The 14,262-nt window shown below is 46.0% G+C and overlaps 3 protein-coding genes across 4 annotated transcripts; all 3 read left to right on the top strand.

Moving 5' to 3' along the window:
* The first annotated feature begins 1,602 nt into the window (after positions 1 to 1,602).
* Positions 1,603 to 5,288, top strand: hax1 (HCLS1 associated protein X-1). 2 transcript variants are annotated; one of them, XM_083685465.1, is made up of 7 exons: positions 1,603 to 1,746; positions 2,293 to 2,549; positions 2,853 to 3,055; positions 3,366 to 3,426; positions 3,856 to 3,989; positions 4,216 to 4,336; positions 4,639 to 5,288. In XM_083685465.1, exons 1-7 carry the CDS (start codon positions 1,676 to 1,678, stop codon positions 4,713 to 4,715), a joined length of 924 nt encoding a protein of 307 aa, XP_083541591.1. In that variant the 5' UTR covers positions 1,603 to 1,675; the 3' UTR covers positions 4,716 to 5,288. The 2 variants fall into 2 exon arrangements, with proteins under 2 accessions (XP_083541591.1, XP_083541590.1); XM_083685464.1 differs by having other exon boundaries at positions 2,290 to 2,549.
* A 1,102-nt stretch (positions 5,289 to 6,390) lies between these two features.
* On the top strand, positions 6,391 to 9,226 carry LOC310815287 (aquaporin-10-like; the record flags this gene model as incomplete). The annotated part of the gene is made up of 6 exons (XM_083685022.1): positions 6,391 to 6,477; positions 7,221 to 7,347; positions 7,879 to 8,016; positions 8,326 to 8,444; positions 8,579 to 8,796; positions 8,965 to 9,226. 6 exons carry the CDS (start codon positions 6,391 to 6,393, stop codon positions 9,224 to 9,226), a joined length of 951 nt encoding a protein of 316 aa, XP_083541148.1.
* A 606-nt stretch (positions 9,227 to 9,832) lies between these two features.
* On the top strand, positions 9,833 to 13,499 carry aqp10b (aquaporin 10b; the record flags this gene model as incomplete). The annotated part of the gene is made up of 6 exons (XM_083685021.1): positions 9,833 to 9,919; positions 11,497 to 11,623; positions 11,746 to 11,883; positions 12,061 to 12,179; positions 12,711 to 12,928; positions 13,235 to 13,499. 6 exons carry the CDS (start codon positions 9,833 to 9,835, stop codon positions 13,497 to 13,499), a joined length of 954 nt encoding a protein of 317 aa, XP_083541147.1.
* Positions 13,500 to 14,262: the final 763 nt, after the last annotated feature.

Here is a 14,262-nt window from a genome sequence, read left to right as displayed (position 1 = left end):
TATATTATTAGGTTCCTCCCCTTTGTTATTCTCCACCAATGCTTTTTGAGAACTAAGCAAGAGGAGGCCAGAGGAGAGGACGCGAGGAATCAAGTGTCTTAACAATTGAGAAAGGGCCAGGAAGCGAGAAATGGAGGACAGACTGTTGAGATGGAACAACACCTTGGGGTTGTCACTGCCCAATCAGCTTTAGAAGTGGGTGGGGTCAAAAGTGGTTCACATCATTGGCTGATTGACACCTGAAACGCCATGTGAGGTGACTTCCAATGAGCTTTAGGCTTCTAAAACATTTAACAAGAAGACTATTTATTTATATAGAACTTTTCTAAAGGCGGTAACAAAGCACTTAACATGAAGTGTATGCAGATTGTGGCCCTTTACTGATGTGAGGTCTGTCTGGAGGATTTTACTGGTGCTGCGAGCAAGCCATTGTGGTGTGTCTCAAACCAGCCAGCTTCATTCATTTAGTTTTAGAACTTGTAGCTTTGGGATCACAATACAACGGTGAACATGGTTTCCTTCCTGTGTTTTGGGTAAGTGATGTACAGCAGTGGAGAGTAAACTCAGTTCAGCCATTTTTTGCTTAGCGTTTATTATTAATGACATGCTATTCCTGCTTTATAGGCATGGAAGTAACGTTGTTGACGTTTTGTTACCCTGCAGAGTTTATTTCACTATGTTTTGGGCCGGATGTGGCGCGTTTCCTCAAGGTATGCAATCCTGTCCTAAACACTTACCATCGTACATCCCAGCACATGGCATATAAGTGTTTTTCCTCATCAACATGGATGATGTTTCAAATCAAATGACTAATTGTTGTCATATTTCTGTCATTGATAATCCCATCAGCCATCAGAATCGGCCATTCTGGTGAGCGGTCTCTTGGTGGTTATTACATGGATCCTTGGACCAGAAACATACTACCAAGAGATGGTCGAGGGGACCCTACTAGAGCATACAACCATGGTTCTGCCTACAAATCCGGCCATGGACGTCCCCATCCCAGTTTATCTAATGGTTATAGTCATATATTCTCTCGGAATGTAGGAAGCTTCCCCAGTCATAGCTCTAATCCCAATAACAGGGGCCTTACCCGTTTCGAGAGGGTAACCTCTCGCCACCTGTTTTCCTCCCATCATAGAAGCCTGATCCCAAAACTCAGCCATGATCCATTTGGTACTCTGTCAGCCTCTCTACCTCCCTCAATCCTCCACAGACCTCCATATCCTGTCAACACCCCTCGTGTAATGGCTGCATACTACAAACCTGACACGGACAGAACACACAGGTGAAGTGCCGCTTCGAAAGTGAAACTTTGCAATTTAATTGAGAACAGTGCGGTTACATGTACTCCTCATCTAATTTGGCAAGTGATTTTTTTTATTTAAAAAAATCTCGTGTGAAACCTTATGTGCAGCATGGTCATCATAGAACGATAATATTATTGGGAAAAATATGAAGCCATGTTTTGTTAAGATAGTTAGTAGAATGTCAAACAAGAAGCAAAGATGTCATTTAAGTTGTGTGCATCATCTCTCTACATTACGGTACATTTTCCTGAACCTTCTGGTTGCGTCACTTTTCAGCGAAACGTCGAGCAATTTACTGCAGACAGTGTTGACATTTGTGCTGCTAGCTTAGCATGAACGGGCTTTAAATCGAAAGTTGTCCATAAATGAACGTATTTGATTTATTTCGTGGATTTTTCGGGGTACCTGGAGGCCACTACCGCGGGGAAGGCCGAAGGTGAGATGTATTACAGCTAGTTACATAAAGAAACACAGCAACACAGATGTCAGTTAGTGTTGTTGCTAGCAAACTTATTGGCTAACTGTGGCTAAGCCTGCAAAATACTTGGCTCTGCAATATCGCAGCCAGTGACTCCTGCTAAAACTTAAAAGGTACATTCTCTACTTACGTAGATGATTTACCTGGTATGAACAAGATATAAAAGAAAAATATTGGTACTTCTAGGCAGCTAGCTTACTAACTCCCTGGGCGTTTGCCCAGAAGACCTGAGGGTGGGGCTATAGACGTGTAAGTGTCTGTCAGTGTTATCAAAATTCCCAGCAAGGCCTGGCTGGTGGTAGACATGAATGATGAGGGAGAAGGGTAGATTCTAAGTGGGATCCTTGGGATGACCCTTCCTTAAACACTAACCCTCACCGTTTTAAATCTCAACTTCAGTGGGGTAACTTCAGAGTCTGGTCTTCCAAAGCATCACAGCTTAGCAGTATTTACAGAGCGAAAAGTGACAGTGTTGTCCCCTTTGATTGCTGATCTCGCAAGCAGGGACCCCTTTTTCGATGGCATGACCCATGATGATGACGATGATGATGAGGATGACGAAGAAGATGGGGTCCACTATGGTGGTTACCAGGGAGCTCAGCAGGACCCGTTTGACGACGCCTGGAGGTTTGGGTTCAGCCTGGGCCCCAATGGGGTGAGGCTCCAGGAGCCTGAGGTGTTCGGGCAGGTCTTCAGGGAGATGGAAGAGATTGTCTCACAGCTGGGGCGCTGGGAGGGCCAGCCTGGGGCAGGACACTTTGGTAAGACCACCACCACCTGACCATTCATGAATACCCTCAACACTGTCATTCATCCCTCAGACACTGCTCCAGCAAGTGGATATAACTGGGGATGGTGTGAATTAGTTTCCCTTTCAAAAAGAATGTATGCATGCAACAACATCTGTGTTAGGCCAAAAGAAAGGTTGGCCTTATTACTGGTTTATCTAACTGGGAGCTGGGTTTGTGGCTTACTTTATAGTTTTTGACTGCTGTTTGCTATAAACATCTGATTGTCATCTCTTGTCGGTGCGCTCCCCCCCCCCCCCCCGCCTTCCTACCCAGGTTTCCTACCCAGTACCCAGCCACCCCCTCTCCAGGACAGGCCAGAGAGGGGTGGGGGAGCAGGAGGATCCAGTGGGAACTCCTTAAGGGACTTCATGTTGAAATCCCCAGGCGGACCACCAAGAGACCCCAGAAACGATGGCCCCTCCGCGGCCCCACATTTGCCAGACACGCCGTTCCATCGATGGACCCCCTTTTCCAAGGTGCCCGCCCCCCCCCCCCCCCACACACACACACACACACACACACACCCTTGGAGTATTCGCAATTACTGATTTCAAATATGGCTTGTTGTTGAGATGCAGGTCCTGCAGATCAGGGGAGGCTGGTGGAGGTAGAAATCGGTAGACTGGCTCATTGTAATGCATGTGTGTTTGATACCATTCCTCATTCCATTCCATGCGTCATCCGATTTCTACCTCCACCACCCTCCCCTGCTGCAGATAGGTGCTGTTTGTTTTTGTCATGTTTCCTCTTTTACTATGTCTCGTCATCTTTGTCTGTCCCTTTCAGTTCAGCGATATTTGGAGAGGAGGGCTTCAACAGGGTCAAGAGGAACAGAGAGGGGACAGAGGTAAAAAGACCTCTGAAGATATGCTACCCAACAGTGGAGGCTGCTGGAGGTAGAAATTGCATCATCATAAATGGAATGCAGAATGGTAACGATGCCATTCCTCATACCATTCCATTCCGTGCATTACCATGAGCCCGTCCTCCAATTTCTGCCTCCACTGCTACCCAAGTTTAACAACTGCTACTATTTAACCAGTGTTTGCCGTTTTATGTTTGCCACTGTATTCATTGTTTGTTCTGGAAATACTTAATGATTGGGTTCAGACGGAACACATAAAAGTCTATTCATAACAAACTCTCATCAATGACCGTCTGTCATTTGATCATTCATCAGATTAGATGGTTGTGTATGTTCAGCCTTCTCTAGAGTGTTACCCTGTCTCTGTCTCTCTGTTCTGTGTTTTCATACCTCCTGTGCTCTCCTCCTTAGATCTGGACTCTCAAGTCTCCTCTGGGGGGTTGGATCAGATTCTGTCTTCTCCAGCTGCTCAGCCTCCCACCCAGCCAAAGATGCGCTCTTTCTTCCAGTCCGTCTCTGTCACCAAAGTAGTGAAGCCTGACGGGGTAAGGGAGATATGGGGCACTCACTTGAGAACTCGGCTCTCAAATGATCTCTCTGGATAAACAAAGGTTCAATCAAATACAATGTTGGATAGGAAAACTAGATGTTGGACTTGGGTGATGTGTCCTCACCGAACACGTTCCCTGTCATCCAGAATTGGCAACAAACCCCTTTTAGAGTGTCTCTCTCTATAATAGTCTTATTTGTGTTGTTCTATGTGTTCGGTAGAGTGTTGAGGAGAGGCGCACCGTCCGAGACGGCCAGGGGAACGAGGAGACCACAGTGACGCGCTCAGGAGGCCAGGGGAGCCTGGCGGGACCACAGGATCAACCTGGGACACTTTTACCTGGTTAGTTAATTAATTAGTTAGTTGCCTACCTAGTTCGTTACTACTAACCCTAAGTGATGCCCCATTTAATTCAGTAATTCATCCTATTGACAGTTCAGTGATACTTAACTCATTTAATGCCAAGGGTGAATAATGTCGCCCAATCTGTGGGCTGCGGGGCTGGTGTATGGGCCGGTTGATTTGTGGGCTGCCGGTGAATGACGCGATCTATGGGCTTCGCGTAGCCCTGCCCCCCTATAATGGAGCTACAATAGAATGTATTGAATATAATAGACCTTATTCTTGGCTCTCTTCCTCTCCAGGTGGCCCACGGCCCTTTTCAAATATGCACGATGAGCTCTCCATGTTCTCCAAGTTCTTCGGGGGCCCTGGGAGGTGAAGAGCCTACGGATTGGATTAACTACACCAGGGGAGGCTGGTGGAAGTAGAAATCGGAGGACGGGCTCAGTGTAATGAATGGAATGGTATCAAACACGTGTGTTCCAATTCCATTCCATGTATTACAATGAGCCCGTCTTCCGATTTCTACCTCTCCTGTTTGGATGTGATTTGGAGCTCAAAAGTACATGAAATGTCAATTATTTCAGTGTCTAGCTTTAGTTTTTTTTTTTTTCTCCAAAGCTGTAGTGAGCTTCTGCATAGGATTGAGCGTCAGTATTCAGTTAGGATTGTATGAACTCTGTTGTTGATACAGCTTGTCCAGAGTTAGAGACGATGTCAACTATGATTGCCAAAAAAAAAAGATTTGCCATTTTAACTTCATTGAACAAAAATGCTCAGTGTCATTCCCACGTATAGACATAGCAGCAAACCCTGTTGAATGGTGATTTAGCGAAATGAACCCAGCACACATCAGGATTAGAAATCTCCCTCTCTCAGTATGTACATTTTATTTTTGTAATGTCCTTTTCAGATTGTGCACTTTGAGTTTATGACTGATAAATAAAGAGTTTAATATATTTACATTGATGTGTGGAGCTTTTGACAGATTTTCTAAAACCTATCGAAGTCCAGTTATTCTGTTGTACCATTGTGTATGGTTCAGTTTGCCCCATCTCCATCCATTAACTGTTTAAGTGTTTTTGAATTTGATTTTGAGGTACAGAAGATAAGAAAGATACTTCCCCACAGAATTTAAACTTTTGTAATTTTCTTTTAACAAACAATCTGTTTTGAAGGTTTTTGACCTTCCTTCTACCAAAGTATTGCTACATGTACTCCAGGGGAGGCTGGTGGGGGTTGAAATCGGAGGACGTGCTCATTGTAATGAATGGAATGAGGAATGGAATCAAACACGCATGCATTACATGGCCATGCATTACAATGAGCCCTCCTCCGATGTCTACCTCCACCAGCCTCGCCTGATGTACTCCTACAGTAAATATGTCAACTATCTCCTCAAAGACAAACGCTAGCTACCTGATGTTAGTTTGTGAATGGCCAAAGACGGCTGTTCTTCCTATCCAGATGCTTCTATTGGCTGGACGCAAATTTCTTCTCGACGCAAATTTCTTCTCAACCCAAAATGTACTTGATGCCATATGTGTTCATAGACAAATGACAGAGATTGGTAGATGACATAAATCTTGGATCAGTGCAGATATGCAACTATAATCAGGCAGCATGATTAACAACCTTGACCACTGTTTATCTGTTCCATTATAAGCGGAATCCACAGCGTTTGGAAAAACATGCAGACTTTAGGCTACATTCATTTGGCTTGACCTCACCCCCCTCTGTCTTGATACTATTTCAATACTGTGTCAATTGTCCTCCTGCAAGTTTATCTTGCAGCATTGCATATTTGTTGCTGGTGTTTACCAGTGACCTACTTATCGAGGACGTAGAAGGGGGCATCAAGACACAGATTGGACCAAACACTGAACCGGATCAGACAGGAGCTGAAGCGGGGGATAGAACACAGAGGCGTCCAGAGAGGGGACAGTCGGAGACAGAGGAAGGTGATCAAGTTGGGCGATTAGGAAATAAAGACATTAGATTGAGCCGGTCAATTGTGGGACAGATTGCAGTAGATAGTCAGGGAGGTCGGCAGGATGGAGGCTCTGAAGAGGAGACTGAGGGTGAGGAACACATTGGCCAGGGGGTGTATGAGCGAGCTCTTAGGAACCTTTATCCTTCTGGTGAGTATTTATTCAACTTTTTCATCTCAGTTTCTCCTCATCCTTCATTCACTCATGATCACTGATATAGTGTGTGTAAAAAGTTTGGTATGCACTGATGGTGATTGTACTTGACCTTGGAACACCTTTCTCCCACATACAGTGCCTTCGGAAAGTATTCAGACCCCTTCACTTTTTCCACATTTTGTTGTGTTATAGACTCAATTTAAAATGGATTTTAAATTTGGACATCCTAATCTACACAGTGTATAATTGATTCCTATGCAAATCAGAGACCCTATGACAACAAATATATTAATTCCAAAATTACATGAACTATTATCCTTGCATTAAGATGGACTCAATTCAACTTATTGAGTGATTCGTTGATGACATTTTTTCATTTTAGATAATTTTATGAGTGTCATAGCAAAGGGTCTGAATACTTATGCACACAGGTATTTCAATTTTAATAAATTTACTGACATTTCTAAAAACCTGTTTTCACTTTGTCATTCTGGGGTATTGTGTGTGGATTGATGGCAAATTCTTTTAATTTAATCCATTTTAAATTGAGTCTATAACACAACAAAATGTGGAAAAAGTGAAGGGGTCTGAATACTTTCCAAAGGCACTGTCCCACTGTACCTTTTTTCCCCCTTCATTCTCGCTTTCTCTCTCCCCTCCTCTCTATTCCTCCATCTCCCCTTCCTCTCTCTCCCTTTCTCTCTCCTCCCCCGCCCCCCCCCCCCCCCCCCTCTCAGATGTTTGGCTGTGCAGCGATAGCCCAGGTGAAGACCACACGGGGGGCCAAGGGCCAGTACCTCTCTGTCAACATGGCCTTCTCTGTGGGCGTCATGAGCGCCATGTACCTGGGCCGGGGCATCTCCGGTAACACTCAACAACAACAACAACAACAACTATCCACATACTTGTTATTATGACTTCAAATGATCTCTGTTGGGTTTTAAGTTGAAACTGAAATACAGAAACACCACGCAACAATCAACGCATTTAATCACTGACGTTTTGGTTTGCAGAAGCTCCTTCAGAGTGTGGTCGATCTAAGATTAATTGAATTAGGATTATGCATACTTCACACTGTACGGTTGCCCCTTTAGCAAATCCCCCCCCCCCCCCCCGCTGCCTTTCCCCATTCCCCACGTCGAGGTTATCATGTACCCATATGCTTTTATTGATGTGATGTTTGGATTTGATATGATGTACTGTAAAGTAGACGGTGTGGGAACATATCCTCCTCTTCGACCAATCCAATAACGTTATAACATCATAGATAGCCAAGGACAGGCACGGCTTGTTTATGAGATTAGATTTGTGGACACATCATTTCTTTTCTGTCTTATCTTATCTTATCCTCCGTCCCTCTCCCTCCTCCCTCCCCTCCTCCCTCCTCCCTCCCAGGAGCCCACCTGAACCCAGCCGTGTCTCTGAGTTGCTGTGTGCTGGGGAGGCTTCCCTGGGCCATGCTGCTGCCCTACTGCCTGTCTCAGCTGCTGGGTGCCTACATAGCTGCTGCAGTCGTCTACCTCATGTACTACGGTGGGGCTGATGATGCTACGCTAACCCTCATCCAAATGTCCCTCATTTAGGCCAGTTTGGCTGTGTATGCAAACACACGTGCTATGGATTCCATGTTCCAATGTATGTTCAAGTAAAACATACATATGTTAGAATAGATATGTCAGAGCAAGCACGGTGTTAAAATGCAGTGAGTGAGATGTTGGAGAGGCCTAAAGGGTCACTAAATTGTCTGTCTCTCTCTCTCTCTCTCTCTCTCTCTGTGTGTGTGTGTGTGTGTGTGTGTGTGTGTGTGTGTGTGCCTCTCTCTCTCTTCGTCCCTCCATCCAGACGCGATAATGGCCTATAGTGGAGGTGTCCTGACCGTGTATGGTCCTAATGAAACAGCCTCCATCTTTGCCACCTACCCATCAGAGTTCCTCTCTGTGGGAAGCGCCTTCTTCGACCAGGTAGGAGGGAGGGAAGTGGTCATGGGAGTTGTAGTCCAGAACTATGCACGTCCTCGTCTCTCTCCAGATGGTGGGAACAGGGATGGTCATGGGAGTTGTAGTTCAGATCTGTGTGTGCCCTCGTCTCTCTCTAGATGGTGGGAACAGGGATGGTGATGCTGTGCTTCCTGCCCCTGGACGACCGGCGCAACAGTCCGGCCCCCGCTGACCTGGTGCCCCCCATGACGGCCGCGGTGCTCATGGGTGTGTCCATGTCCATGTCTTCCAACTGTGGCGGGGGGATCAACCCCGCCCGGGACCTGGGGCCCCGCCTCCTCACCCTGACAGCAGGGTGGGGGACAGAGGTCTTCACGTAAGTGTCTGGAATAAAGGGGGGGGGGGGGTAGTGGGGTGTAGTGGGTGAGATATTGGAGAGGCCTAAAGGGTCGCTAAAGTGTCTCTCTGTCTCTCACTCTCTGCCTCCCTCTCTCTCTCTCTCTCTCTCTCTCTCTCTTCCTCCCTCCCTCCCTCCCCATTCCAGGTGCTACAACTACTGGTTCTGGGTGCCCCTCGTGGCACCCATGGTGGGGGCAGTCCTTGGGACAGGGCTCTACCTGGTCTTCATCCAATGGCACTTGCCCGACCCCAAGGATGAACCGGACCTGAGCAGAACCAACGACCCACAGGACAAGACCGCTGAGAACCTGGCCACAATCACACAGAATGGAGTGGAAGTGTGCCACGGTTCTAACCGGGTGGAACCAGAGGAAAGGGGTTCCACAATGTGGTGCTCAGAATTTTGAGTTGATGTCTGGGAGTCTCTGTTGAATGTATGTTTTCTCCCAATGGATTAAATGAACAATGGTGGATAACTGGAAAATGTGCTTTTCATATGATTTTTTTGTAAATTTCAAGTTTTAATAAATGCCGGTTTGAAATATGTGTATCATTTGAAAGTCATCGGTGGTTAAACCCTCTCATGTGCTCACCACCAGCCCACAGAACACAGGGAACGAAGACTGCTGTCAAAGGTTCAAGCACATTTTAGTTGCAAATCCTTGGGCTGTATTTCTAGTTGTGATCCCACTGTTTATATCACTTCACTTAGAGTGTGTGTGTCCGTGTGTGTGTCTGTGCTTGCATGCGCATGTGTGTGAGCTTGCGCACACACACACACACACACACACACACACACACACACACACACACACACACACACACACACACACACCTCAGCCATAAAGTGAGAGACGTACTAGAGGATTGCAGGTATGAAAGTGCAGACCTCAGTGAACATGTTAATGGTAAACTTGAGCGTTGACTGTTCAGGTTAGGTACTGCAGTGCTAATAAGGACAGGCTAATCATCTTCCAGGCGGGCTGTTGGGCGCTCCACCGTACCCCCCAGGGATGGACAGGCTGTTGGGGAGATGTCGCATCAGGAGTAGCCTCCTCAGGGAGTGTCTTGCCGAATGTCTGGGCATCTACATCATGATTGTGAGTGTCAGAATTGGATTTCTGTATGAAATAAGCTATATAAATACAGTTTGATTTGGTTTGGTTTGGGGCAGTTGGCAGTTTCTTTGTTTTGCTTATTGGACAGTTACTATGATTGGAAGGTGAGAGAGGTTTTGGCTTTGCAGTTGAAGTCTTGTAATGATGCGTCTACCTGGATTACCTGTCTACCTGTAGCTTACTCTTGTTTCTATTAGCATGTTAGCCTTGTCTGATCTGCCCATCTGTCAAAGTACAGTGAAAGTGTCAAGACAAGCACAAAACAACATACCATGCTGGTCATTACTGTTAAATCACAACAGCAATGCAAGATGTACTATGACTTCATAACTTGATAACAGTAATGGCTATTACTTTTTTACTATTGGAAGCTCTCATGTTGTTAGTCCTGTTACAGGTTGTCTGACTCAGGGGTGTGTTTGATACCATTTCTCATTCTGTTCCATGCATTTTAATGAGGCCGTCCTCCGATTTCTACCTCCACCAGCCTCCCGATTCATACTCATTCCTCATACTTTAATGATTCACTCTACCTTGAATGTTCCATTGTACACTATTCACAACTCATCCAGCTCTTCTCTGTCTTGTCATATCTTCCTCGATCAAGACACACAAGGACACAAGCCTTCAGAAAGCTCTCTTGTGTTGCTGACATACAGAGTAATTAGTGGATCTTCGCAATAACTAACCAAGGACTTTGAGCCCTGGGCCCTCAGAGGGAGGGAGGGAGGGAGGGAGGGAGGGAGGCAGAGACAGGGAAGGGGAGGTGTGAGAGGCGGTTCTACACTCTGAAGATTGATGCGTGTCATTTGGAAAAGAGAGTGATGTTTGTACTTTGCTATTTGCAGCGTTCTGAGCGTTTGTTGTGCTTCAGTGCACTCTCAGCCTTGAGATTAATGACCGTTTCACCTGCCAGGACAATAACAATTATATCTCGAATCATAAAGCAGTACACTTCCACAGAACAGGGGACTGTAAAGACTGTGACGTCATCATTAAGGCAGATCCGTGGCCAGGTCTCTTATCCAGATTGGTCGTGTCTTTTGAATATTCGACTATACAGTATGACAACTGGATTCAATTACATGTAATATCTGCCATTACTGGAATATCTCCACCAGTCCAGCTTGTGAAATCAATGGGCATTTTAAGATGAAGTATTTCAGTGTAGACCAATAGGAGATTTTAATGTCATGATGATGTTTCTTATTTGAGCTGAGGTTCCATACTCAACCCACGTAGCTATCCCACTCTTCTAATGCAACTCTAGTGCAAGGTTGCCATAACACTTTTGACTCTTGGGGGGTGCCCAAAGTAGATTATTTTGACATATTTCACACATCGAGATGGAAATTATTGTACCACACACACACACACACACACACACACACACACACACACACACACACACACACCAGCTATTTGTTCTCCCTTCAAATCGATTATATTGAAACCTCTGGGGGGTGGGGGGTTGTAGGGGGTGTATCTGATTTGATATGGGGGCGCCCGGCCACCCTCTGCCATGCTGTTATTCAAGACCTTGTGTTTTGTGACTGCAGCTGTTCGGATGCGGCTCCGTTGCCCAGGTGACGACCTCCAGGGACAGCAAAGGTCACTACCTGTCAATCAATCTGGGTTTTGCTCTGGGGACCACCTTTGGGGTCTACATCTCCCATGGAGTGTCAGGTAAAAGTCTACCTCTAATGTGAGTTACACAGCATGGATGAGGGAGACGTCTGAGACATGAGTAATGGATACATTCATTAATAATGTTTTTGTCGCAATAAGTTTGTGTTATTCTCTCTAAGGTGCACACCTGAACCCGGCTGTGTCTTTGAGCCTCTGCTTTCTGGGCAGGCATCCGTGGACACGCCTGCCTTTCTATGTCTTCTTTCAAATATTGGGGGCCTTTCTGGCCGCAGCCACTGTTTACCTGCAGTACTACGGTATGGAAGCGTGATCATCTAGTGTTACTGTAAGTTACTGTAAGTGTAGTGTAGTGTAATAATACTACTGTATGTAGAATAGGCAATGGTAGTCATGGCTGGGACATAATCTACTGTGCATGCGTGTGTGTGTGTGTGTGTGCGTGCGTGCGTGCATGTGTGCGTTGGCATACACAGATGCTATACAGTTCTACAGTGCTGGTAACCTGACAGTGACTGGTGCTACGGCCACAGCAGGGATCTTCTCCACCTACCCTGCAGACTACCTCAGCCTGTGGGGGGGCGTTGTGGACCAGGTCAGAGCCTGTATAATATTTTAGATATATATATATTATTATATATGCCATTTAGCTGATGCTTTTATCTAAAGCAACTTACATTGCAGTGAGTGCATACATTTCAGTATATATGGTCCCAGCAGGAAACAAACCCACAACCTAAGTGTTATTAGCGTCATCCTCTACCAACTGAGCCACAGAGGACCACAACTACCATAACTACCACCTGAATTCACTTTAGGGGGGTTACACACACACACACACACACACACACACACACACACACACACACACACACACACATACACACACACATAACCTTCTCTAGCTATCCTGCTGACTACCTCAGCCTGTGGGAGAGCCTATAACCACACACACACACACACACACACACCCTGCTGACTGCCTCAGCCTATGGGTGGGGGGCGGAGGGGTAGAATGACCTCTCAGTATATGATGTAAAGTATGCCCTCACTGTACTGTAAGTTGCTTTGGATCAAAGATAAATGGCATATGATACATTATGATACTGGACATGATGACCTCCAGGTGGTAGGCACAGCAGCCCTGCTGGTGTGTGTGCTGGCTCTGGGAGACGTCAGGAACACCCCGGCCCCCGCTGGCCTGGAGCCTGTCCTTGTGGGGGCTGTGGTCCTGGTCATAGGGGTCTCCATGGGCTCCAACAGCGGCTATGCCCTTAACCCAGCCAGGGACATCGGGCCCAGGCTGTTCACCTACATGGCTGGCTGGGGGGACAATGTCTTCAGGTGAGTGTGTGTTTGTACTGTACTGTATGTGTGTGTGTGTGTGTGTGTGTGTGGCTGGGGAGGCGACATCTTCAAGTGAGTCTAGGCTGATATAAAATATTGAGTACTTAACCAAACTCAAGTGCTTCTTTAAATTTGTTTTAGTTGGGTACTGTATGTATAGCCCTATAGATAATCAGAATTTGGGGTTTTAATATGTGCTTAAGCTGGAGCAAGAATTTCATTGGATAATAATTGGCTAGTATATACTACTTGTATTCACAAGTGTACTCTACACTACTTCTTTCTCTCTCTCTCTCTTTCTAGGGCGGGAGACGGGTGGTGGTGGGTGCCCCTAGTGGCCACCTGTGTTGGTGCGCTGGTGGGCACTCTGATCTACGAGCTGCTCATCGAGGTCCACCATCCAGAGAAGGGGCTCCCCTATGACCCTTCGGCCCAGGATCAGACCCCCGAGGGCGGGCAGGCGGTGGAGCTGGAAAGGGTACAACCAGACTCCATCAACAGCCTGAAGAACTGCCCCAAGAACAGCCAAGACGGGACTAAAATAATAGTTTCATCCAAAAGACTGTAGTATAAGACTTCCGCTGGTGGGTAATGATCAATATAGACTGGATAGACAGTATATGTTCCACCATCTGTTCCTCTGGATCCTTCTGTTTTTGTTCAGTATGTAAAACTCCACCAGTTGAACTCTAGATCCAAGGAGTTTCCCCCAGACCACTCACCCACTCACATATTGTATACGTAAGTATAGTCTGTCCTCTGAATGACCTCGACATGAACACCCCTCCAACCCCCCCCCCCTCCCCACACACACACACCGTTTTATAAACGCATTAATGCATGAAAGGATGTACATTCACAGCCGATATCCGCACACTTCCGTGAACCAGTGTGCATATTCTCTGACATCTGCTTCCATCTTCTGGCCAAACTGCTGAACTGCACCTCACTCCCCACTTATAAAATGCTCATATAACATGGACACCTGTTGGAAACATATTGCAATTTACTAGTCGCTACTACTGCTACTTGTTTTAATTACTATGATATTTAAACTATGTGTGGGTACTGCTCTGTCACCTAGCATTTTTGAGTTCAGTCAAAAACTGAGATTTGCCTATTTTACGCTACACCTAGTAGCGGTAGTTAACCATGATTGCTCTGTCAAATCAATGAGGCGTTTCACTGGTTTGCAGGAAATCTGTCTGTCTTTTCCGTTCGAAAGTATTCAGACCCCTTCACTTTTTCCACATTTTGTTGTATTATATACTGAATTTAATTTAACTTTTTTTAAATTAAATTAAAAGAATTTGCCATCAATCCACACATAA

Source organism: Argentina silus, assembly GCF_951799395.1.
Source record: "Argentina silus genome assembly, chromosome: 14".
NCBI lineage: Eukaryota > Metazoa > Chordata > Actinopteri > Argentiniformes > Argentinidae > Argentina > Argentina silus.
The sequence above is the reverse complement of the archived record's forward strand: the minus strand, read 5'-3'. Positions and strand labels throughout refer to the sequence as shown.

What these genes read in the sequence shown, in the direction of transcription:
- hax1 (XM_083685464.1), top strand. Translation starts at nt 1,676, where the DNA reads ATGAACGTATTTGATTTATTTCGTGGATTTTTCGGGGTACCTGGAGGC. An exon ending in GGAACAGAGAGGGGACAGAG is followed by an intron (nt 3,427 to 3,855) that starts GTAAAAAGACCT and finishes TCTCCTCCTTAG; the next exon opens with ATCTGGACTCTCAAGTCTCC. An exon ending in ACCTGGGACACTTTTACCTG is followed by an intron (nt 4,337 to 4,638) that starts GTTAGTTAATTA and finishes CTTCCTCTCCAG; the next exon opens with GTGGCCCACGGCCCTTTTCA.